The 27,203-nt window shown below is 39.6% G+C and overlaps 2 protein-coding genes across 3 annotated transcripts in view; one reads left to right on the plus strand and one right to left on the minus strand.

The window, feature by feature from the left end:
* Positions 1–2,357: 2,357 nt before the first annotated feature.
* LOC144448605 (ciliary microtubule-associated protein 3-like) lies at positions 2,358–7,892 on the plus strand. The gene is made up of 5 exons (XM_078138882.1): positions 2,358–2,382; positions 2,532–2,686; positions 3,256–3,357; positions 6,967–7,100; positions 7,676–7,892. The coding sequence occupies exons 1-5, from the start codon at positions 2,358–2,360 to the stop codon at positions 7,890–7,892; spliced, it is 633 nt and encodes a 210-aa protein (XP_077995008.1).
* Positions 7,893–8,014: 122 nt separating this feature from the next.
* LOC144448256 (general transcription factor IIH subunit 1-like) overlaps positions 8,015–27,203 on the minus strand; it is a 60,962-nt gene continuing 41,773 nt past the window's right edge. Inside the window, exons 9-12 of one of the 2 annotated variants that reach the window (XM_078138436.1) lie at positions 18,485–18,575; positions 16,335–16,543; positions 15,791–15,888; positions 8,015–8,196 (exon numbers count right to left, since the gene is read on the minus strand). In XM_078138436.1, the coding sequence (XP_077994562.1) occupies positions 15,799–15,888; positions 16,335–16,543; positions 18,485–18,575 (390 nt within the window). In that variant the 3' untranslated portion in view covers positions 8,015–8,196; positions 15,791–15,798. Of the gene's footprint in view, positions 8,197–15,193; positions 15,889–16,334; positions 16,544–18,484; positions 18,576–27,203 lie in introns of those variants that run through there. The other variant, XM_078138435.1, reaches the window with a different exon arrangement.

The following is a 27,203-nucleotide window of genomic DNA, read 5'->3' on the forward strand; positions in this document are numbered from 1 at the left end:
GTGGGCCTGGTGAGTTGTGGGCCTGGTGGACTGCGGGCCTGGTGAGTTGTGGTCTTGGTGGGATGTGGGCCTGGTGGGCCGTGGGCCTGATGAGTTGTGATCTTGGTGGGCTGTGGGCCTGGTGCGTTGTGGGCCTGGTGAGCTATGGGCCTGGTGGGCTGTTGGCCTGGTGAGTTGTGATCCTGGTGTGATATGGGCCTGGTGGGCTGTGGGCCTGGTAAGTTGTGGTCTTGGTGGTCAGTGGACCTGGTGAGTTGTGAGCCTGGTCTTGGTGGGATGTGGCTCTGGCGGGCTGTGAGCCTGGTCTTGGTGGGATGTGGCTCTGGCGGGCTGTGGGCCTGATGAGTTGTGGGCCTGGTGGGCAGTGGGTCTGGTAAGTTGTGGTCTTGGTGGTCAGTGGACCTGGTGGGCTGTGGGCCTGGTGAGACGTGGGCCTGGCGCATTGTGGGCCTGGTGAGCTATGGGCCTGGTGGGCAGTGGGCCTGGTGAGTTGTGGGCCTGATTGGCTGCGGGCGTGGTGAGTTGTGGACCTGATGAGTTGTGGGCCCGGTGGGCTGTGGGCCTGGCGAGTTGTGGGCCTGCTGGACTGTGGGCCCCGGGAGCTGTGGGCCTGATGGGTTGTGGGCCTGGTGGGCTGTGGGCCTGGGGAGTTGTGGGCCTGGTGGGCTGTGCGTCTGGTGAGTTGTGGGCCTGGTGGGCTGTGCGCCTGATGAGTTGTGGGCTTGATGGGTTGTGGGCCTGCTGGGCTGTGGGCCCCGGGAGCTGTGGGCCTGATGAGTTGTGGGCCTGGTGGGCTGTGGGCCTGGGGAGTTGTGGGCCCCGGGAGCTGTGGCCCTGATGAGTTGTGGGCCTGGTGGGCTGTGGGCCTGGGGAGTTGTGGGCCCCGGGAGCTGTGCGCCTGATGAGTTGTGGGCTTGGTGAGTTGTGGGCCTGGCGAGTTGTGGGCCTGGTGGGATGTAGACCTGGTGAGATATCGACCTGGTGGGCTGTGGACCTAGCTAGTGGAGTGTGGGTCTGGTGGACTTTGGTGGGCTAGATGTGCACATGGTGGGCTGTGGGCCCTGTGGACTGTAGACCTTGTGGACCGTGTGTATGGAGGGCAGTGGACCTTGTGGGTTGTGGGCTTAGAGGGCTGTGAACCTGGTGGGCTGTGAACCTGGTGAGTAATGGATCTGGTGGGCAGTGGACCTGGTGAGTTGTGGATCTGGTGGGCAGTGGACCTGGTGAGTTGTGGATCTGGTGGGATGTGGGCCTGGTGAGTTGTTGTCCTGGTGAGTTATGCACCTAGCAGACTGTGGGTCTAACTTGGGTTGTGGATCTGGTGGGATGTGGGCCTGGTGAGTTGTTGTCCTGGTGGGCTGTGGGCCTGGTGAGTTGTTGGCCTGGTGAGTTGTTGTCCTGGTGGGCTGTGGGCCTGGTGAGTTGTGGGTCTGGTGGGCTGTGGGACTGGTGAGTTGTGGGCCTGGTGGGCTGTGCGTCTGGTGAGTTGTGGGCCTGGTGGCTGTGGGCCTGGTGAGTTGTGGGCCTGGTGGGATGTAGACCTGGTGAGATATCGACCTGGTGCAGGTGGGCTGTGGCCCTAGCTAGTGGAGTGTGGGTCTGGTGGGCTGTAGACCTTGTGGGCCGTGTGTATGGCGGACAGTGGACCTGGTGTGTTGTGGGCATAGTGGGCTGTGAACCTGGTGGGCTGTGAACCTGGTGAGTTGTGGATCTGGTGGGCAGTGGACGTGGTGAGTTGTGGGTCTAGTAGACTGTGGGTCTAGTGGGCTGTGGACCTGGTGGGATGTGGGCCTGATGAGTTGTGGTCTTGGTGGGCAGTGGGCCTGGTGAGTTGTGGGCCTGGTGGACTGCGGGCCTGGTGAGTTGTGGTCTTGGTGGGATGTGGGCCTGTTGGGCCGTGGGCCTGATGAGTTGTGATCTTGGTGGGCTGTGGGCCTGGTGAGGTGTGGGCCTGGTGCGTTGTGGGCCTGGTGAGCTATGGGCCTGGTGGGCTGTTGGCCTGGTGAGTTGTGATCCTGGTGTGATATGGGCCTGGTGGGCTGTGGGCCTGGTAAGTTGTGGTCTTGGTGGTCAGTGGACCTGGTGAGTTGTGAGCCTGGTGAGTTGTGGGCCTGGTGGGCTGTTGGCCTGGGGAGCTGTGGGCCTGGTGGGCTGTGGGCCTGGTCTTGGTGGGATGTGGCTCTGGCGGGCTGTGAGCCTGGTCTTGGTGGGATGTGGCTCTGGCGGGCTGTGGGCCTGATGAGTTGTGGGCCTGGTGGGCAGTGGGCCTGGTAAGTTGTGGTCTTGGTGGTCAGTGGACCTGGTGGGCTGTGGGCCTGGTGAGACGTGGGCCTGGCGCATTGTGGGCCTGGTGAGCTATGGGCCTGGTGGGCAGTGGGCCTGGTGAGTTGTGGGCCTGATTGGCTGCGGGCGTGGTGAGTTGTGGACCTGATGGGTTGTTGTGCTGGTGGTGGTGGTGGACAGAACCCATGTGGCACAATCAATGACTAATTATACTGACATTGCATTTTCTTTTAAATTATAATTTTCAGAACTTCTTGGCAGGGACGTTAAAAGAAATGTTTCATTTGGGACATCTTCAGACAGGCCAGTATATCCAAGTAAAGTACCACCTACACGTGCAGGAGTTGTACTGAAGTCAGATTCAACACCAAATGTAGGACCTGGTACTTACAGTACTAATAAGGTAAGATATGCAGTAAATACAAGGCGTATGTATGCAAATATGTCTTGTCTATCTATCTGTCTGTCTGTCTGTCTGTCTGTCTGTCTGTCTGTCTGTGCATGCGTGTGCGAAATGAGAACATGGCTATTGCGTAAAATATGATACTCCCTTATTCCGTCATTCTAGAAAGTGACCCTCCCTCAATTTCCCCTGCCAAAATATTTCAAAAACATAGTTAAATACTGTCAGACATGGAAAACGAATTAATTCTTTTAAACTATTAATTCTGGGACTGGTCCACCACTGCCCCGAAATTTCCCCAGCCCCTGTAATTGATGAAGGCTCCCTAAATGAAATAGAAGTATTTATCAATATATATTGGGTTTATGTCCTTACTATTCTACTCCTTTCCGATGAACAAGTTGATACAATAAGTCACACTTAAAGTCAATCATTATGTTTTGCCCTCGGTCAATTGAACAACGGGTCAGTCTGTATTACTGTTACCCCATTGGTCAACGGGTCAGTCTGTATTACTGTTACCCCATTGGTCAATGGGTCAAAAATTCATGTATTGTTGTTTTTCATAGATCAATGGGTTTATGTACACAATGAATCAAAGAGTTACAAGTCTGAAAGGATATCCTATGGTAACCAGGACGATGTATCCAAAGGCCAATGCCGCATATCGGGTAAGGTAAACAAGTCATGTCGGTGACAGACATATATTATATACCAATATTTGACTTATTTTTCTTGTATTACTTTTATAGATTATACATACGCTGCATTCATTTTATTCCCAAATGCTTGTCTGTGGTTGTTTAACAGCTACATTTTCTGAGATTATACACAGGGAACCATGCACACCCCTGTAATATTCACATACTTAGGACAGGGTTGTGCGCATGACTGTACCAGCTCAGTGTAGCCATGGAGGCTGTACCAGCTGTGTGAAAAATATCCCTGTAACAGTTCTGGCCAGCACACTAGGTGTAACATACCTAGATTTGACAGATGTGTAACTGGTTTGCCAATATCAATGTAACATGGATGTTAAAAATAGCAATGTAGCATAGGTTTTTATAACATCCACATACACAACATTTTCCCCACAGCCATGTACCAGCTATGTGAGCATAGTTGTAATGTAGGTATTTCCCACAGCCATGTACCAGCTACGTGAACATAACTGAAGCATTGGTATTTCCCATAGCTATGCATATACCAGCTATGTGAGCATAGCTGTAATGTAGGTATTTCCCATAGCCATGCACCAGCTGTGTGAGCAATGCTAGTCGGATAAGAACAAAAGGGTTGCTGGAGGGTGTTATTCTACCATAGGTGTTACATGTATGTGCACAACTGTGTGACAGGTATGCAGTACACAGCTATGGTACTGGGATGTGCAAAACAGTCGTGGCACAGAGGCGGTATTCCACATCCATGCAACAGGCATATTTTTCACCACCATGTACCAGGACTGTGGAGAAATATACCCTGTAATGGGGCTGTGAGGCACACAGCTGGTACATAACTGTGCTCTTCTTCCTAGCACTAGGATGTCGCCACATCCATTTGATTATTATAAATATTACTTTAAGCAATATTTTGTTCTTCTTTGTATCTAAAGGTCAAAGTTAAAAAAAAATCTAAAATAATTTCTTCAATACCGTTCTTCTAATCACCATGCCTCATGGGACTAATGTTATCACATGGCTACTGTTATATCTTCTCTTCCTTCCGGGATGCACAGAAAAACTGACATACTAGAATGAAACTTTTGTTCCCCACCACTGCCATGATGATAACATACCAGTGAAATGTAGTGCATTTAGTTGTCGTGTGGGTCTCACAGCAGTATAGGAGGAACAGGGTGGCAACATATTGCTGAGAGGAGTGGGTTTCACAGCAGTATAGAAGGAACAGGGTGGCAACATATTGCAGAGAGGAGCGGGTCTCATATCAGTAAAGGAGGAACAGGGTGGCAACATATTGCAGAGAGGAGCGGGTCTCACAGCAGTATAGAAGGAACAGGGTGGCAACATATTGCAGAGAGGAGCGGGTCTCATATCAGTAAAGGAGGAACAGGGTGGCAACATATTGCAGAGAGGAGCGGGTCTCACAGCAGTATAGAAGGAACAGGGTGGCAACATATTGCAGAGAGGAGCGGGTCTCACAGCAGTATAGAAGGAACAGGGTGGCAACATATTGCAGAGAGGAGCGGGTCTCACAGCAGTATAGAAGGAACAGGGTGGCAACATATTGCAGAGAGGAGCGGGTCTCACAGCAGTATAGAAGGAACAGGGTGGCAACATATTGCAGAGAGAATCGGGTCTCACAGCAGTATAGAAGGAACAGGGTGGCAACATATTGCAGAGAGGAGCGGGTCTCACAGCAGTATAGGAGGAACAGGGTGGCAACATATTGCAGAGAGGAGCGGGTCTCACAGCAGTATAGGAGGAACAGGGTGGCAACATATTGCAGAGAGGAGCGGGTCTCACAGCAGTATAGGAGGAACAGGGTGGCAACATATTGCAGAGAGGAGCGGGTCTCACAGCAGTATAGGAGGAACAGGGTGGCAACATATTGCAGAGAGGAGCGGGTCTCACAGCAGTATAGGAGGAACAGGGTGGCAACATATTGCAGAGAGGAGCGGGTCTCACAGCAGTATAGGAGGAACAGGGTGGCAACATATTGCAGAGAGGAGCGGGTCTCACAGCAGTATAGGAGGAACAGGGTGGCAACATATTGCAGAGAGGAGCGGGTCTCACAGCAGTATAGGTGGAACAGAATGGCAACATATTGCAGAGAGGAGCGGGTCTCACAGCAGTATAGGAGGAACAGGGTGGCAACATATTGCAGAGAGGAGCGGGTCTCACAGCAGTATAGGAGGAACAGGGTGGCAACATATTGCGGAGAGGAGCGGGTCTCACAGCAGTATAGGAGGAACAGGGTGGCAACATATTGCGGAGAGGAGCGGGTCTCACAGCAGTATAGGAGGAACAGGGTGGCAACATATTGCGGATAATGTGGTGGTGTGGAGATGTTGACCTCTGTCCTGGTTGTCAATTGAGCACTCTTCTTGTCTTTGGGAGTTTTGGCCTTTTGGTTAACCAATTAGATCCAAATATAAGCATTGATTTAATACACAAACAAAGTCACTATGATGGTAATAATGGGAAACAACTTTAAAAGCCATCTATATGGTGGGTGGAATCTTACCACCGAAAAATCGCCTGTCTCTAGTGGATTCGAACCCAGGACCTCCTGACAACTAATCTTTGAGCGGTGTTAAAAACATTTCATTGAAATATCTAAACAGGCGAGGGTCATATTTTAGAGAAAGGAGATTGAGGGAGCGTCACTTTTAGCACAGTGGACTGGTGGAGGGGGGTGTCACATTTTATGCCATAGACCGAGCTTGATTTCCCACGGCCCTCCTCCTTGTAATAACTGAAGGCTTCCTAAATGTTCATAAAATGGACATATATATATATATATATATATATATATATATATATATATATATATATATATATATATATGCTTAACAATAAGCTCACGCCAAAAGCAACAGTGAAATCTTAGTTTATATTGCAGAGACAAGGATGATTACGCAAGGGAACAAACATTTTTTTAAATGATATGTATTCACCCAGCAACCACATACTAACCATAGCAATAACCAAAATGATATGTATTCACCCAGCAACCACAGACTAACCATAGCAATAACCAAAATGATATGCATTCATCCAGCAACCACATACTAACCATAATAATAACCAAAATGATATGCATTCACCCAGCAACCACATACTAACCATAGCAATAACCAAAATGATATGCATTCATCCAGCAACCACATACTAACCATAGCAATAACCAAAATGTCAAATGATATGCATTCACCCAGCAACCACAGACTAACCATTGCAACAACCAGGAGTTCCTAGTGCAACAATAACAACAATGATAGGTATGAATCAACTTGCCTAGACAGAAGAAGCGATATATTTGTTTTGTTTTTCATGTTTTCATGGATATTCATTAATTTTGAGGTCTTTTTCATTTTCAGTTTGTCTCATTACGTTTTATGTTAAGACCACAGCTATATAGGATTACATTGTTTACAGTTAGTTTCCATACAGAGCTTGTTAGTTTAATAAAAACTTTTATCGAACATTTTTCATTGAAACTGTTGGTGGAATTGTTCTATGTTGTTATTTGAACATCATACATGTACAATTCTTAATGTTTACGATGTGTCTGACAGTGCATTTATTATTTTATTTTAGAAAGAGACTCCATCAGTGAATACATACTTCAAAGAAGTTCATGAACCAATGGCCTGCAGTCCTGCCTTAAAACCGTTCAACACAGGAGCTTTACGATTCCCTAAGGTACATAGAGACCATGACCTTACACCGGGGTGAGTTTTCATCTGTACAACACATTATGGCATTATCCCCAAATATAAAGGCAGGTGCTGTTTTACGGGCCCGACCTACGCATATTTAGGTTACTCCAATTTCAAGTAAAAGTATATAACATGAAGGGCAGATCAAATGTCAATTGAATAGAAAAAGTTGGTTAAAATGAGTTTATCACAATTTATATATATATATACTGTGACCTGGCGCTCTGATCATACATAAGTTGTACATGTACATGTCAACTAAGCTACTGTGTTTCCACTGTCCACTAACTGTAGAACTGGTGGCAAGGAATCTCCAGCTTTTCGGACAGCTAAATAACCTAAATGTGAAATCAAAGTGACTGAATAAAGAACTGTGTAGTCTCAAATGTATTACTAGCAGTATATATGGTTCCTTGTCATACATTTATCTTAATCATTGTACTAAACTAGCGAAATAGACTTGAACGGTGAGAATTTTGTTTGTTGAACATCTGTAATTGTTTTTGGCCAAATACCCCCATCACTATCAAGACATACGTCCCCCACACCACCATCATCATAAGGACAAGTTTACTTCTTACCTACAGGCCTGGTACATATGAACACAACGTTCCAAGAAATAGAAAAGTTGGTTTCCATGGCACATTTGGAGGACCACAACTTTTGAAAATTCCACCAGATGGAGGTTTCTTACTACCAGAAGAATGTAAAGGAACGACCTATAAAAGTAGACTAATGTCTTACAAAGATGCACGAAAGTTTAAAATTAGAGAAGCCTATCTCAGTCTTTATTGGAAAGATTGACTCTGTCTATATATATATATATATATCCATCTATCATTATACCATCCATCTACACACAACACAATGTCAACGCCATTCACATACTCAATGACGTCGCGTCCATATATCCATTTACATCATGACGTCACGTCCATCCACGCATGGCATGGCATGGCATGAGTACATCCATGTATGGTATGATAACACATCCATCCATGTCCAGCATGACGTCACGTCTATGTCCATTTACATCATGACGTTATGTCCATTCACGTATGGCATGAAAGTCCAGGATGTGAAATTGGTATTCATCTTTAAAATAATTCTGCAAAACACAGGAAAAATAGCGCCAATGGCGTTGTAGCACAACTGTACATTTAAAAATAATTGTTATCCACATGCTCAGCCATACTAGGTATATTGTAGGTGTTTATTTGCCGAATGTTTATCTAGTTGCCTATACAGCCCTGTTGTTACCTTTAACATATACACCATCATTTTACTGTTGCTATGGGCATGATCTTGTTGCTAGGCATATTTGTATTCACCTTTTGGATGTCTATCCACTTGCCTAACCGGCCATCGCTGTTGTTATCTTTGCAATATACATAATCATATCAAGTCGAATTTGAGGTTGTAAAGGGACACTTTCGTTTCCTAAGCTGGCAATCATTACCAGTACACCAGCAAATGGACATCACCATAGGATCGGATCAACAACAAATTCTTGGGTAAAGCACTAACTGCTACCTGGATTCGTTCAACCATTGCCGTAAAAGTACCATCTTTAGACCATCGTCCATTACCAACCACTTTCTTAATAGTTCTGGCGGGAATTACTACAGACTTGCGTCTCGCCACATTCAGGAACCCCATGTGTCCATCAGGTTTAACCTTGTTGGGTTGGCATGTTGTTTCATAAAACATCAAAACCTGAGACCACTCTCTCCCTTCTTGTTTACTGATTATATTAGGTATGACCATACACATTTGCATAATTGATAATTTTCGGTAATTAAGCTATATCTTAAGAATGCAAATTTCAAATTTCATTTAACGTGATACATTCATCAACCATAAAAAAATCATACCTTTTGATGTAGTTGTTTGTGTAGTTTTTAATTGCAACGTGTAATTTCCATAAGTAATCATTTCGATAAGTTGGCAATATCTTTAGAATGAAAACTTAAAATATCAGATAATTTAGTATATGTATTTGTGGCTAAAGCCATGTGTGCGCCATTTAAAGCTTGATAATGTTATTATAAGCTAAATGGTTAATTTGCATAATGAATGATTTTTTAAATAATTAGACAATATGTTAACTATGTAAGCTTCAAACTTCATACAGTTTCGTATCATCAATTTACCAATTAAGTGGTATGTACATCATGTATAATAGCTATAGTTCAGAGGTTTGCATTCCAACAAAGTGTGTAGGCCCAAAAACCTATGGTTTTGCCCTTACGGGAGGCATTCAGTTTAAATCTGGTTCGAATGTTCATTTACTTATCTATGAATCCCAGATGTTATCTTTGCGATATACATCATCATACGGCAGTTGCTATGAACGTGGTCTTGTCGCTAGGTATATGTGCATACATGTTTTGAATATTTATTCATTTGCCTATTTAATTCCTGTTATCTTTACAATATACATGATCATTTGGATGGTGCTGTGGGCATGGTATTGTTGATAGGTACATTTACATACATTTTTCAATGTTAATTTATTTCTCTATTAATCCCCGTTGATATCTTTACAATATATGCGATCATTTGGTTGTTGCTATGGTCTTGTTGCTAGGCATATTTGCATACATTGAATGTTTGTTCACTTGTCTATGAATCCGTTATCTTTTGCGATATACATCATCATATGGCTGTTGCTATGGTCGTGTTGCCAGGTTATCTTTGCGATATGTGAGATCATTTTTCTTTTGTTAAATATCTACACCAAATTGATCACTTACAGATGCAAACAATAAACAACCATGTTACAGGAAGTTCAAAATGTTATAAAATGTTGCCAACTTGGCTTCACTGTGTTTCATCTCTTGTTCTATATCAAATCTCACGTTAAATTCTCTTCTTACCATAGAATGCAAATGTATTTTACTTTCCACTACCCAATATTTTACTTTCCAGTACCCAATACTTTACTTTCCACTACTCAATATTTTACTTTCCACTACCCACTATTTTTCTCTCCAGTACCCAATATTTTACTTTCCAGTACCCAATATTTTACTCTCCAGTACTCAATATTTTACTTTCCAGTAACCAATATTTTACTTTCCACTACCCAATATTTTACTTTCCAGTACCCAATATTTTACTCTCCAGTACCCACTATTTTACTCCAGTACTCAATATTTTACTTTCCAGTACCCAATATTTTACTCTCCAGTACCCAATATTTTACTTTCCACTACCCAATATTTTACTTTCCAATACCCAATATTTTACTTTCCAGTACCCAATATTTTACTTTCCACTACCCAATATTTTACTTTCTACTACCCAATATTTTACTATCCAGTACCCAATATTGTCCAGAACCCAATATTTTACTTTCCACTACCCAATACTTTACTTTCCAGTACTCAATACTTTACTTTCCAGTACCCAATATTTTACTTTCCAGTACCTAATATTTTACTCTCCAGTACCCACTATTTTACTATCCACTACCCAATACTTTACTTTCCAGTACTCAATATTTTACTCTCCAGTACCCACTATTTTACTATCCACTACCCAATATTTTCCAGAATCCAATATTGTACTATCCACTACCCAATATCTTACTTTCCACTACCCAATATTTTACTATCCACTACTCAATATCTTACTTTCCAGTACCCAATATTTTACTTTCCACTACCCAATATTTTACTTTCCAGTACTCAATATCTTACTTTCCAGTAACCAATATTTTACTTTCCACTACCCAATATTTTACTTTCCAGTAACCAATATTTTACTCTCCAGTAACCAATATTTTACTTTCCACTACCCAATATTTTACTTTCCAGTAACCAATATTTTACTCTCCAGTAACCAATATTTTACTTTCCACTACCCAATATTTTACTTTCCAGTAACAAATATTTTACTTTCCACTACCCAATATTTTACTTTCCACTACCCAATATTTTACTTTCCACTACCCAATATTTTACTTTCCACTACCCAATATTTTACTATCCACTACCCAATATTTTACTTTCCACTACCCAATATTTTACTTTCCACTACCCAATATTTTACTTTCCATTACCCAATATTTTACTATCCACTACCCAATATTTTACTATCCAGTACCCAATATTTTACTTTCCACTACCCAATATTTTACTATCCAGTACCAAATATTTTACTTTCCACTACCCAATATTTTACTTTCCACTACCCAATATTTTACTATCCAGTACCAAATATTTTACTTTCCACTACCCAATATTTTACTTTCCAGTACCCAATATTTTACTATCCAGTACCCAGTATCTTACTTTCCACTACCAAATATTTTACTATCCAGTACCCAATATTTTACTTTCCACTACCCAATATTTTACTTTCCAGTACCCAATATTTTACTATCCAGTACCCAGTATCTTACTTTCCACTACCAAATATTTTACTATCCAGTACCCAATATTTTACTTTCCACTACCCAATATTTTACTTTCCAGTACCCAATATTTTACTATCCAGTACCCAGTATCTTACTTTCCACTACCCAATATTTTACTATCCACTACCCAATATTTTACTTTCCACTACCCAATATTTTACTTTCCACTACCCAATATTTTACTATCCACTACCCAATATTTTACTTTCCACTACCCAATATTTTACTATCCAGTACCCAATATTTTACTTTCCACTACCCAATATTTTACTTTCCACTACCCAATATTTTACTATCCACTAGCACTACCCAATATTTTACTTTCCACTACCCAATATTTTACTTTCCACTACCCAATATTTTACTATCCACTACCCAATATTTTACTTTCCAGTACCCAATATTTTACTTTCCAGTACCCACTATTTTACTATCCAGTACCAAATATTTTACTTTCCAGTACCCAATATTTTACTTTCCAGTACCCACTATCTTACTTTCCAGTACCCACTATTTTACTATCCAGTACCAAATATTTTACTTTCCAGTACCCAATATTTTACTTTCCAGTACCCACTATCTTACTTTCCACTACCCAATATTTTACTCTCCAGTACTCAATATTTTACTTTCCAGTACCCAATATTTTACTCTCCAGTACCCAATATTTTACTCTCCAGTGCCCAATATTTTACTCTCCAGTGCCCAATATTTTACTCTCCAGTACTCAATATTTTACTCTCCAGTACCCAATATTTTACTCTCCAGTACTCAATATTTTACTTTCCACTACCCAGTATCTTACTTTCCACTACCCAATATTTTACTCTCCAGTACCCAATATTTTACTCTCCAGTGCCCAATATTTTACTTTCCAGTAACCAATATTTTACTATCCACTACCCAATATTTTACTATCCAGTACCCAATATTTTACTTTCCAGTACCCAATATTTTACTTTCCAGTACCAAATATTTTACTTTCCAGTACCCACTATTTTACTATCCAGTACCCAATATTTTACTCTCCAGTACCCAATATTTTACTTTCCAGTACCCACTATCTTACTTTCCAGTACCCAATATTTTACTCTCCAGTACCCAATATTTTACTTTCCAGTACCCACTATCTTACTTTCCAGTACCCAATATTTTACTCTCCAGTACCCAATATTTTACTCTCCAGTACCCAATATTTTACTCTCCAGTACCCAATATTTTACTTTCCAGTACCCAGTATCTTACTTTCCACTACCCACTATTTTACTATCCACTACCCAATACTTTACTTTCCAGTACTCAATATTTTACTCTCCAGTACCCACTATTTTACTATCCACTACCCAATATTTTCCAGAATCCAATATTGTACTATCCACTACCCAATATCTTACTTTCCACTACCCAATATTTTACTATCCACTACTCAATATCTTACTTTCCAGTACCCAATATTTTACTTTCCACTACCCAATATTTTACTTTCCAGTACTCAATATCTTACTTTCCAGTAACCAATATTTTACTTTCCACTACCCAATATTTTACTTTCCAGTAACCAATATTTTACTCTCCAGTAACCAATATTTTACTTTCCACTACCCAATATTTTACTTTCCAGTAACCAATATTTTACTTTCCACTACCCAATATTTTACTGTCCAGTACCAAATATTTTACTTTCCACTACCCAATATTTTACTTTCCAGTAACCAATATTTTACTCTCCAGTAACCAATATTTTACTTTCCACTACCCAATATTTTACTGTCCAGTAACAAATATTTTACTTTCCACTACCCAATATTTTACTATCCACTACCCAATATTTTACTATCCAGTACCCAATATTTTACTTTCCACTACCAAATATTTTACTTTCCAGTACCCAATATTTTACTATCCAGTACCAAATATTTTACTTTCCACTACCCAATATTTTACTTTCCACTACCCAATATTTTACTATCCAGTACCAAATATTTTACTTTCCACTACCCAATATTTTACTTTCCAGTACCCAATATTTTACTATCCAGTACCCAGTATCTTACTTTCCACTACCAAATATTTTACTATCCAGTACCCAATATTTTACTTTCCACTACCCAATATTTTACTTTCCAGTACCCAATATTTTACTATCCAGTACCCAGTATCTTACTTTCCACTACCCAATATTTTACTATCCACTACCCAGTATTTTACTTTCCACTACCCAATATTTTACTTTCCACTACCCAATATTTTACTATCCACTACCCAATATTTTACTTTCCACTACCCAATATTTTACTATCCAGTACCCAATATTTTACTTTCCACTACCCAATATTTTACTTTCCACTACCCAATATTTTACTATCCACTACCCAATATTTTACTATCCACTACCCAATATCTTACTTTCCACTACCCAATATTTTACTTTCCAGTACCCAATATTTTACTTTCCACTACGCAATATTTTACTATCCTGCTCTGGCTCTTATCTGAGCACCTTCTATCCATGCTGCTCTGGCTGTTATCTCAGCACCTTCTATCCATGCTGTTCTGGCTGTTATCTCAGCACCTTCTATCCATACTGTTCTGGCTGTTATCTCAGCACCTTCTATCCATGCTGCTCTGGCTGTTATCTCAGCACCTTCTATCCATGCTGCTCTGGCTGTTATCTCAGCACCTTCTATCCATGCTGTTCTGGCTGTTATCTCAGCACCTTCTATCCATGCTGCTCTGGCTGTTATCTCAGCACCTTCTATCCATGCTGCTCTGGCTGTTATCTCAGCACCTTCTATCCATGCTGCTCTGGCTGTTATCTCAGCACCTTCTATCCATGCTGTTCTGGCTGTTATCTCAGCACCTTCTATCCATGCTGTTTTGGCTGTTATCTCAGCACCTTCTATCCATGCTGCTCTGGCTGTTATCTCAGCACCTTCTATCCATGCTGTTCTGGCTGTTATCTCAGCACCTTCTATCCATGCTGTTCTGGCTGTTATCTCAGCACCTTCTATCCATGCTGCTCTGGCTGTTATCTCAGCACCTTCTATCCATGCTGCTCTGGCTGTTATCTCAGCACCTTCTATCCATGCTGCTCTGGCTGTTATCTCAGCACCTTCTATCCATGCTGCTCTGGCTGTTATCTCAGCACCTTCTATCCATGCTGCTCTGGCTGTTATCTCAGCACCTTCAGCTAGTACATTGTACGAATCTTCTAACTTTTGCTTTAATTGTTTCACTATATCATTCTATGTTTTCATCAGAAGGATGGTTTATCATCATCATTTCCTAGTCTTTTAATCTCCCTTCTGTGTTTGGAATGTTTTCATTATAATTCTTAGACAGATGGTCGATCAGACACTGCACCATGCCTATAGCACTACTGAGCCTTATCAGTTAAGTTCTGCTAAAAACCATGCAATGCAAATGACTAATTAATGTTCATTGGATGTTTACCAACATCTCACCAGCTCTTGTGATTAGCATATGGAAGATATGTAGCAAGTTTCATTCAGCATCAATGCAGTACTTTTTTGAGATATTGTGTCCACAGACGAACGCACACACGCAAACACAAACATACATACATACATACAAACACACACAGAAGCATAACATAACCTCTACTTACAGGAGGTAAAAAAATGATTGTTTGTACAATATTGTTTAAATCTTTTTTGGACCATTCAGCTCCTGTGTTTATTAAGTTGAATATTCGAGACATTTTCAAACTTCATAAATATTTAGTAGGCTCTTATATTTATGGTTTAATCCATCAACAATCACATTCTTTGTATGATTATTTTAGAGTTACTAGTCATGACTATGATACTCTATTCTGCTTTTATCAAAAACTACATGTATATCCATATCATGCCAGATTGAACACAGGCCAATTCTCTATTTCTTTTTTTTTTTGGTGCAAAACATTTTGATTATCCCTGTCAACATAAACTGTTTAGATCATTTCAAACAAACCTTCAAGCAACATTTAATGGAGTACTACGTACAACTGATCAACTATACATTTGTAATTTTAATTGTGTATACATTTACTATTTGGCAGTAAATGAACAAATGACCAGTTTGCTGAACAATTTGACAATGGGTGTTGACTTGTAAAGGTGAATTATTACTCCTAAGTAATTAGAATCATTGGTTTATTTCTATGATTTACCATTGTTGTATGTGGAATGATCTATCTACATGTACAAGTGCTACTATCAACACCTGACATCCAACCAACAACTCTCCATACATATGAATACAAATGGTAGTATACCATCTTGACTATCTTGCCAGCATTCCACTTCTCTTTGTTTGCCATGAAGTATACTTTCCATATGCTGTTTGTAATAGTTCCTCCATGTGACTGACAACCTGATAAAGACATGAAAGTAATTCTACTGAGAAACAATACAGACATGAATACAGGCATGGTATAATATACAGACATGAATACAGGCATGGTATAATATACAGACATGAATACAGGCATGGTATAATATACAGACATGAATACAGGCATGGTATAATATACAGACATGAATACAGGCATGGTATAATATACAGACATGAATACAGGCATGGTATAATATACAGACATGAATACAGGCATGGTATAATATACAGACATGAATACAGGCATGGTATAATATATATGTACTCTACTGAGAAACTATACACACATGAAATGTCTTTATTTATGTTTGAACAATAAAATGTTATATATATATAATTACGTACACTGAGATTGGTGTGTGTCTATATGAAATGTCTTTATGTATGTTTGAACAATAAAATGTTATATATATATAATTACGTACACTGAGATTGGTGTGTTCAGACATCAGTTTGTCTCTAAATGGTTGTAGTTTGGCAGCTTGGAATCTTTCCAGGTTGGTCTTCATTCTGTTAACCTTGTCTTCAAGAAATTTTGAGGACACCGGAAAACAGCTCCAAAAATGACGGAGAAGTTCACACAATGCACTGTACAGATTTTTCAACTCTGCCTGTGTATCGGTACTATACAATACTGTAAACAAACAAAATACTGGATATACAATGTATATATGGAAATGATCTCAGAATGTAGAACAAGCAAAATGCTGAAAGCCATCATATAGAAGTTTTTCACAGATATTTATCAAATTCACGTAAGGAAAAGTATGGCAAAATCTGACCATGTTTCAACACAAACATGATATCATGTACACCGTACCCCCTGGGGGGGGGGTACCACTGGCCAGGTCTGGTAGTGGTGTGTGGCCACTGCTGTGGACCCCAGACCTCATTTTAGACCAATGTTGCGCATGCGCAGTTAATGTAACAATGCATTATGGGGCGATATCTAATACCAAGCATTTCAGGGGGTGTGCATGCTATCTCAACCAGTGAATTAGCAGAGGAAAATTCCCGAACTCGTCGAGAATTTATTAAGTAGCTCCTTTCAGGACCCCATTTTAGACCTAACAAAATAAAAAGTTGTGAAATGTGGACCCCATTAGACTCATTAGTTCTCAAAAGACAGTACCCTAGACCAAAGGGCGAAAAACCCTACCCCAAAGGGCGGCACATATACGTATACCCAATAGGTGGGAGTACCCCCCCCCCCCCCCCCCCATAGACACCCATCCGCTGAATAGCCTCCCATGGAAATATTTAACTGACCAAATTACTTTGTATTAAAGTCATTTTGGTGTGTTTTGTAGAAAGTAAAATGGTGACAACATGGTAAATGTATAGGTGTGTCTTGTAGAAAGTAAAATGGTGACAACATGGTAAATGTATAGGTGTGTTTTGTAGAAAGTAAAATGGTGACAACATGGTAAATGTATAGGTGTGTTTTGTAGAAAGTAAAATGGTGACAACATGGTAAATGTATAGGTGTGTTTTGTAGAAAGTAAAATGGTGACAACATGGTAAATGTATAGGTGTGTTTTGTAGAAAGTAAAATGGTGACAACATGGTAAATGTATAGGTGTGTTTTGTAGAAAGTAAAATGGTGACAACATGGTAAATGTATAGGTGTGTTTTGTAGAAAGTAAAATGGTGACAACATGGTAAATGTATAGGTGTGTTTTGTAGAAAGTAAAATGGTGACAACATGGTAAATGTATAGGTGTGTTTTGTAGAAAGTAAAATGGTGACAACATGGTAAATGTATAGGTGTGTTTTGTAGAAAGTAAAATGGTGACAACATGGTAAATGTATAGGTGTGTTTTGTAGAAAGTAAAATGGTGACAACATGGTAAATGTATAGGTGTGTTTTGTAGAAAGTAAAATGGTGACAACATGGTAAATGTATAGGTGTGTTTTGTAGAAAGTAAAATGGTGACAACATGGTAAATGTATAGGTGTGTTTTGTAGAAAGTAAAATGGTGACAACATGGTAAATGTATAGGTGTGTTTTGTAGAAAGTAAAATGGTGACAACATGGTAAATGTATAGGTGTGTTTTGTAGAAAGTAAAATGGTGACAACATGGTAAATGTATAGGTGTGTTTGTTCTCCAATATTAAACACTACTCTTGAATTCAGCACATGCATGTCAGATGTGTTCATTCAGCACATGCATGTCAGATGTGTTCATATACACTTTGAATACTTTTGGCTATTTGACCTTGAACACAGGGTTCGTGGTCAAAGGTCAAGCTCTCATTTGAAAGCATATCATATACATCATAGACACTCAAATGGGGTCTCTATCTATTAGGCTTTCAGAGTTGGAGGGCAAAATCTGAATTTTTGTGACAAATATGGCTGCTATTTATTGCAAAGGCCATAAAACAAAGTAACATGCATATGCCAACCATAGCATTTGACATTTATACCAGATTTGGTTAAAATCATGCATGTTTGAGATACATATGCACTGATACATCAATGGATGGCACCCAATGTAGTAGTCCTCTTTGGGGACTGACTAGTCCTCTTTGACTAGCATAAGATCTAACTAGGATGAACATTTCACTTACAGTGTAGTGGCTGCTGACTGAGACCATGCATTAAAGCACCCCCTGGTGACAGCTCACTGACAACACTACCAGCAGTACTGGGATGAATGGCCTAGAAATATGAATAGATAATTATCGTTGTGTGTTTAATTTCATAAAATAAACAAATTCGCACATGACTTTGTCTTAGTATGACCAAACAAGCGTATTGTATTGACAGACTAAACCACACTCACACTGACAACATGATTATGTCAAGTACTGACAGACTAAACCACACTGACAACATGATTATGTCAAGTACTGACAGACTAAACCACACTCACACTGACAACATGATTATGTCAAGTACTGACAGACTAAACCACACTCACAACATGATTATGTCAAGTACTGACAGACTAAACCACACTCACACTCACAACATGATTATGTCAAGTACTGACAGACTAAACCACACTCACACTCACAACATGATTATGTCAAGTACTGACAGACTAAACCACACTCACAACATGATTATGTCAAGTACTGACAGACTAAACCACACTCACACTCACAACATGATTATGTCAAGTACTGACAGACTAAACCACACTCACACTCACAACATGATTATGTCAAGTACTGACAGACTAAACCACACTCACAACATGATTATGTCAAGTACTGACAGACTAAACCACACTCACACTGACAACATGATTATGTCAAGTACTGACAGACTAAACCACACTGACAACATGATTATGTCAAGTACTGACAGACTAAACCACACTCACACTGACAACATGATTATGTCAAGTATTGACAGACTAAACCACACTCACACTGACAACATGATTATGTCAAGTACTGACAGACTAAACCACACTCACACTCACAACATGATTATGTCAAGTATTGACAGACTAAACCACACTCACACTCACAACATGATTATGTCAAGTATTGACAGACTAAACCACACTCACAACATGATTATGTCAAGTACTGACAGACTAAACCACACTCACACTGACAACATGATTATGTCAAGTATTGACAGACTAAACCACACTCACACTCACAACATGATTATGTCAAGTACTGACAGACTAAACCACACTCACACTCACAACATGATTATGTCAAGTACTGACAGACTAAACCACACTCACAACATGATTGTCAAGTACTGACAGACTAAACCACACTCACACTCACAACATGATTATGTCAAGTATTGACAGACTAAACCACACTCACAACATGATTATGTCAAGTACTGACAGACTAAACCACACTACTCACACTGACAACATGATTATGTCAAGTATTGACAGACTAAACCACACTCACATGATTATGTCAAGTACTGACAGACTAAACCACACTCACACTGACAACATGATTATGTCAAGTATTGACAGACTAAACCACACTCACACTCACAACATGATTATGTCAAGTACTGACAGACTAAACCACACTCACAACATGATTATGTCAAGTATTGACAGACTAAACCACACTCACACTGACAACATGATTATGTCAAGTACTGACAGACTAAACCACACTCACACTCACAACATGATTATGTCAAGTACTGACAGACTAAACCACACTCACACTCACAACATGATTATGTCAAGTACTGACAGACTAAACCACACTCACACTCACATGATTATGTCAAGTACTGACAGACTAAACCACACTCACACTCACAACATGATTATGTCAAGTACTGACAGACTAAACCACACTCACAACATGATTATGTCAAGTATTGACAGACTAAACCACACTCACACTGACAACATGATTATGTCAAGTACTGACAGGCTAAACCACACTCACATGATTATGTCAAGTATTGACAGACTAAACCACACTCACACTCACAACATGATTATGTCAAGTACTGACAGACTAAACCACACTCACATGATTATGTCAAGTATTGACAGACTAAACCACACTCACACTCACAACATGATTATGTCAAGTACTGACAGACTAAACCACACTCACATGATTATGTCAAGTACTGACAGACTAAACCACACTCACACTCACAACATGATTATGTCAAGTACTGACAGACTAAACCACACTCACAACATGACTATGTCAAGTATGATTTGGAAGGGTTGGAAAGGGGGATGTCCCTGAGATTACAGCATAATCTCAAACATTGTACATGCATGTTTCAAATGTGCAATCTAGGGAGTAGTTGGCAATGCACATACATCATGACTGAACAATTTCCTTGAGAGGTGACATTGCTTACCCTGTGAAGGGATTATTGAAGGGACAAAAATTGCGGGCAGGGCTTATATTGTAGTTTATAATGATTGATTATTCATATAGTCATGTCTATATATAATAATTATAATAATAATAATAATAATAATAATAATAATAATTACTTTATTCATCATGTAAAACATGAAATTTCATTTGCATTGTCAGTAATAAAGGTTACAACATACAGATAAATACAATCAAATACATTTACATTTAGCAGCAACTACGTACGTGTGATTAATGATTTGAATTGAACTTGGCACGAAACAGTTTGTACGTGCATGTGGTACTCTGAGGCGTCAGCCACTTGGGAGATATTCATATTCTGTATGTACATGTAGTACATGTGTTGAATCTTTGATAATCTTTGTGGCAGTCTTAAACGCTTTGTCTTTATACAATATAGAATTATCAGATATTTCTCAATCATCGTGCCCTTAGTGTCCCATGCCAAATGATTTGTGTAAAGTACAAAAAGAACAGGTGACAGTACACAACCCTGTGGTGCACCTGTATCAACTTTATGCTGGATACTTCATAATTAGTGCCAACACATTGTGATTTTTCAGTAAGGTAATCTAATATTCATAGTTGTAAGTATGCCGGCACAATAAGCACGTTTAGTTTATTAAGCATTAGGTGTGACTGAATCATGTTGAATCAATGAATAGAACTCTAGCTGTATTCGATGACTTAGCATAAATAGAACTCTAGCTGTATTCGATGACTTGGCATAAATAGAACTCTACCGGTAGCTGTATTCGACGACTTGGCATCTAGATGCTTAGTCACGCGATGTAGTAATAGAACTCTAGCTGCATTCGATGACTTGGCATAAATAGAACTCTAGCTGTATTTGACGACTTGGCATAAATAGAACTCTAGCTGTATTTGATGACTTGGCATAAATAGAACTCTAGCTGTATTCGACGACTTGGCATCTAGATGCTTAGTCACAAGATGTAGTAATAGAACTCTAGCTGTATTCGATGACTTGGCATAAATAGAACTCTAGCTGTATTCGACGACTTGGCATCTAGATGCTTAGTCACAAGATGTAGTAATAGAACTCTAGCTGTATTCGATGACTTGGCATAAATAGAACTCTAGCTGTATTCGACGACTTGGCATCTAGATGCTTAGTCACAAGATGTAGTAATAGAACTCTAGCTGTATTCGATGACTTGGCATAAATAGAACTCTAGCTGTATTCGACGACTTGGCATCTAGATGCTTAGTCACAAGATGTAGTAATAGAACTCTAGCTGTATTCAATGACTTGGCATAAATAGAACTCTAACTGTATTCGATGACTTGGCATAAATAGAACTCTAGCTGTATTCGATGACTTGGCATAAATAGAACTGTAGCTGTATTTGATGACTTGGCATAAATAGAACTCTAGCTGTATTCGATGACTTGGAATAAATAGAACTCTAGCTGTATTTGACGACTTGGCATCTAGATGCTTAGTCACAAGATGTAGTAATAGAACTCTAGCTGTATTCGATGACTTGGCATAAATAGAACTCTAGCTGTATTCGACGACTTGGCATCTAGATGCTTAGTCACAAGATGTAGTAATAGAACTCTAGCTGTATTCAATGACTTGGCATAAATAGAACTCTAACTGTATTCGATGACTTGGCATAAATAGAACTCTAGCTGTATTCGACGACTTGGCATCTAGATGCTTAGTCACAAGATGTAGTAATAGAACTCTAGCTGTATTCGATGACTTGGCATAAATAGAACTCTAGCTGTATTCGACGACTTGGCATCTAGATGCTTAGTCACAAGATGTAGTAATAGAACTCTAGCTGTATTCGATGACTTGGCATAAATAGAACTCTAGCTGTATTCGATGACTTGGCATAAATAAAACTCTAGCTGTATTCGATGACTTGGCATAAATAGAACTCTAGCTGTATTTGATGACTTGCCATAAATAGAACTCTAGCTGTATTTGACGACTTGGCATCTAGATGCTTAGTCACAAGATGTAGTAATAGAACTCTAGCTGTATTCGATGACTTGGCATAAATAGAACTCTAGCTGTATTCGACGACTTGGCATCTAGATGCTTAGTCACAAGATGTAGTAATAGAACTCTAGCTGTATTCGATGACTTGGCATAAATAGAACTCTAGCTGTATTCGATGACTTGGCATAAATAGAACTCTAGCTGTATTCGATGACTTGGCATAAATAGAACTCTAGCTGTATTTGATGACTTGGCATAAACAGAACTCTAGCTGTATTTGATGACTTGGCATAAATAGAACTCTAGCTGTATTCGACGACTTGGCATCTAGATGCTTAGTCACAAGATGTAGTAATAGAACTCTAGCTGTATTCGATGACTTGGCATAAATAGAACTCTAGCTGTATTTGACGACTTGACATCTAGATGCTTAGTCACAAGATGTAGTAATAGAACTCTAGCTGTATTCGATGACTTGGCATAAATAGAACTCTAGCTGTATTTGATGACTTGGCATAAATAGAACTCTAGCTGTATTTGATGACTTGGCATAAATAGAACTCTAGCTGTATTCGATGACTTGGCATAAATAGAACTCTAACTGTATTCGATGACTTGGCATAAATAGAACTCTAGCTGTATTCGATGACTTGGCATAAATAGAACTCTAGCTGTATTCGATGACTTGGCATCTAGATGCTTAGTCACAAGATGTAGTAATAGAACTCTAGCTGTATTCGATGACTTGGCATAAATAGAACTCTAGCTGTATTTGATGACTTGGCATAAATAGAACTCTAGCTGTATTCGACGACTTGGCATAAATCGAACTCTAGCTGTATTTGACGACTTGGCATAAATAGAACTCTAGCTGTATTCGACGACTTGGCATCTAGATGCTTAGTCACACCATGTATTAAAGTACAAATTGTGTCATCGGTTGAACGTCCAAGTATGTATGTATGCAAATGATCATTTACATGTGGCATCAATAATGCTAAACCAACTCGTTCAAGACACTTAGAAAGAATAGTTGTGATGGTTACGGGTCTGAGGTCATTGTCAACCTTTGGTAGATCTTTCTTTGGAACAGGCATCTGTGAGTTTATGACTCATACCAGTGAGAACGTTTAGGACTCATACCAGTGAGAACGTTTAGGACTCATACCAGTGAGAACGTTTAGGTCTCATACCAGTGAGAACGTTTAGGTCTCATACCAGTGAGAACGTTTAGGACTCATACCAGTGAGAACGTTTAGGCCTCATACCAGTGAGAACGTTTAGGACTCATACCAGTGAGAATGTTTAGGACTCATACCAGTGAGAACGTTTAGGACTCATACCAGTGAGAACGTTTAGGTCTCATACCAGTGAGAATGTTTAAGACTCATACCCGTGAGAACGTTTAGGACTCATACCAGTGAGAACGTTTAGGACTCATACCAGTGAGAACGTTTAGGTCTCATACCAGTGAGAACGTTTAGGCCTCATACCAGTGACAACGTTTAGGACTCATACCAGTGAGAACGTTTAGGTCTCATACCAGTGGGAACGTTTAGGTCTCATACCAGTGAGAACGTTTAGGACTCATACCAGTGAGAACGTTTAGGACTCATACTTGTGAGAACGTTTAGGTCTCATACCAGTGAGAACGTTTAGGACTCATACCAGTGAGAACGTTTAGGACTCATACCAGTGAGAACGTTTAGGACTCATACCAGTGAGAACGTTTAGGACTCATACCAGTGAGAATGTTTAGGTCTCATACCAGTGAGAACGTTTAGGACTCATACCAGTCAGAACGTTTAGGACTCATACCAGTGAGAACGTTTAGGACTCATACCAGTGAGAACGTTTAGGTCTCATACCAGTGAGAACGTTTAGGACTCATACCAGTGAGAACGTTTAGGACTCATACCAGTAAGAACGTTTAGGTCTCATACCAGTGAGAACGTTTAGGACTCATACCAGTGAGAACGTTTAGGACTCATACCAGTGAGAACGTTTAGGACTCATACCAGTGAGAACGTTTAGAGACTCATACCAGTGAGAACGTTTAGGACTCATACCAGTGAGAACGTTTAGGACTCATACCAGTGAGAACGTTTAGGTCTCATACCAGTGAGAACGTTTAGGACTCATACCAGTGAGAACGTTTAGGTCTCATACCAGTGAGAACGTTTAGGTCTCATACCAGTGACAACGTTTAGGTCTCATACCAGTGAGAACGTTTAGGTCTCATACCAGTGAGAACGTTTAGGACTCATACCAGTGAGAACGTTTCAGACTCATACCAGTGAGAACGTTTAGGACTCATACCAGTGAGAACGTTTAGGCCTCTCCATGCATCTTTAGAATTATTAGTCATAAATAGGCTCTCAACTTTATTTTTGTAATCGCATTTTGCTTTCCAGATAATATCATTCAACTGGTTTTGTTTCTCTTGATAATTATCTTTGCCATATGACTTTATGTTTATCTATTATAGCCTGTCTTATGTCAGAAGAGATGTAACCCATACCTTGTTTTTTGTGTACTCTTTCACCTCTTTAATTTGAAAATGTAAATTACTACAAAACGTTATGTCTGATGTAACTACATCCGTCAATACACTCACATCTCCGTCGGCATCCTGTATGTATAAATTCCAGTCTGTTAGATCAAAGCATGTGTTCATTTTATCCATACTTTCTTTATCCATTACCACTTTGTAATTGTTGTTGGTTTGAACTGTTTCACCTTGCGGTTTATACTGTGGTGTCATATGAATCATATTGTGATCACTGGTTTTCAGTGGAGGTAGTTGTTTACATTTGTAGGCTTTCTTTACATTGCAAAAGAATGGGTCTAAAAGTGAATCTTTTCACACAGTGATTAGCATTGCCAAAAATAAGGTGTAACGCATCGGGTTTGTTATTCAAGTGGGTAGTAACGACGTCCTGCATTATTTTAATAGCAACCAATGTTCATCATTTGAATCAATGAGATGTAAATGAAATGTTCCATTCCACTAATCACATGCACCAATTCACCTAGCTCAGGTCCTGTAGATATTAGGTAAAGTACCTAGAGTCAAGCAACCAATTCCATATTGAAAAGTTTCTAGACATTTTCTTCATCCAACCCAATATATCTAACACCAAACTTAAAGATGAGCGATAGATATACAAAATGCAAGTGTCTCACGCAGTGCACACCGTTTTCCATTAACATGCATTTTTGTGATGTTGCCATAGTGATTTTGTACTACATTCTTCAAAATGTCATTGGCTTGTAAAAACAGCGGTCACTTTATAACAAAGTAAGAGAATTCGAGATGGGAAAAGATTAAAGTTTAATGAAAATGCGATGGGCAACATCCAACAAAGCTAGTGAATATGTTCAACTGGACCATTCTTATATGCAGACTCTCAACTAAGGTGGGTACAGGTATGACAGAAAATTTGTCACAATAGCCATAGACAAATGTAGATGAGTTATTACTAAATTTCCTTACACCAGGGTGCTAGAAAAGGTCACATTTGATCAAATTCTCAGTACTTTTAATATAACATATAGAACTTCTTTAAGTAGAGGCCTGAGAGTGAGTGTTTTTATCCGAGTATCTTGTACTGCTTGCACCATTTGTAAACTTATTGGCAGTTAAATATAACATACTGGTATCACTCGTGGTGGGTTGACTATTGGCACTGGAACTGAACATACAAATTAAACTTAACGAATGGCCCTTTGTCTTTAGATAAGAAATGACTTCATAAATGGCCCTTTGTCATTAGATAAGAAATGACTTCATAAATGGCCCTTTGTCTTTAGATAAGAAATGACTTCATAAATGGCCCTTTGTCTTTAGATTAGAAATGACTTCATAAATGGCCCTTTGTCATTAGATAAGAAATGACTTCATAAATGGCCCTTTGTCTTTAGATAAGAAATGACTTCATAAATGGCCCTTTGTCATTAGATAAGAAATGACTTCATAAATGGCCCTTTGTCATTAGATAAGAAATGACTTCATAAATGGCCCTTTGTCATTAGATTAGAAATGACTTCATAAATGGCCCTTTGTCATTAGATGAGAAATGACTTCATAAATGGCCCTTTGTCATTAGATGAGAAATGACTTCATAAATGGCCCTTTGTCATTAGATGAGAAATGACTTCATAAATGGCCCTTTGTCATTAGATGAGAAATGACTTCATAAATGGCCCTTTGTCTTTAGATGAGAAATGACTTCATAAATGGCCCTTTGTCTTTAGATGAGAAATGACTTCATAAATGGCCCTTTGTCTTTAGATGAGAAATTACTTCATAAATGGCCCTTTGTCATTAGATGAGAAATGACTTCATAAATGGCCCTTTGTCATTAGATAAGAAATGACTTCATAAATGGCCCTTTGTCATTAGATAAAAAATGACTTCATAAATGGCCCTTTGTCATTAGATGAGAAATGACTTCATAA

The sequence above is a fragment of the Glandiceps talaboti genome, chromosome 17 (genome assembly GCF_964340395.1).
Source record: "Glandiceps talaboti chromosome 17, keGlaTala1.1, whole genome shotgun sequence".
Classification (NCBI taxonomy): Eukaryota; Metazoa; Hemichordata; class Enteropneusta; family Spengelidae; genus Glandiceps; species Glandiceps talaboti.

What these genes read in the sequence shown, in the direction of transcription:
- LOC144448605 (XM_078138882.1), top strand. Translation starts at nt 2,358, where the DNA reads ATGGGCCTGGTGGGCAGTGGGCCTG. An exon ending in CCTGGTGGGCAGTGGGCCTG is followed by an intron (nt 2,383 to 2,531) that starts GTGAGTTGTGGG and finishes TATAATTTTCAG; the next exon opens with AACTTCTTGGCAGGGACGTT. An exon ending in GACCATGACCTTACACCGGG is followed by an intron (nt 7,101 to 7,675) that starts GTGAGTTTTCAT and finishes TCTTACCTACAG; the next exon opens with GCCTGGTACATATGAACACA.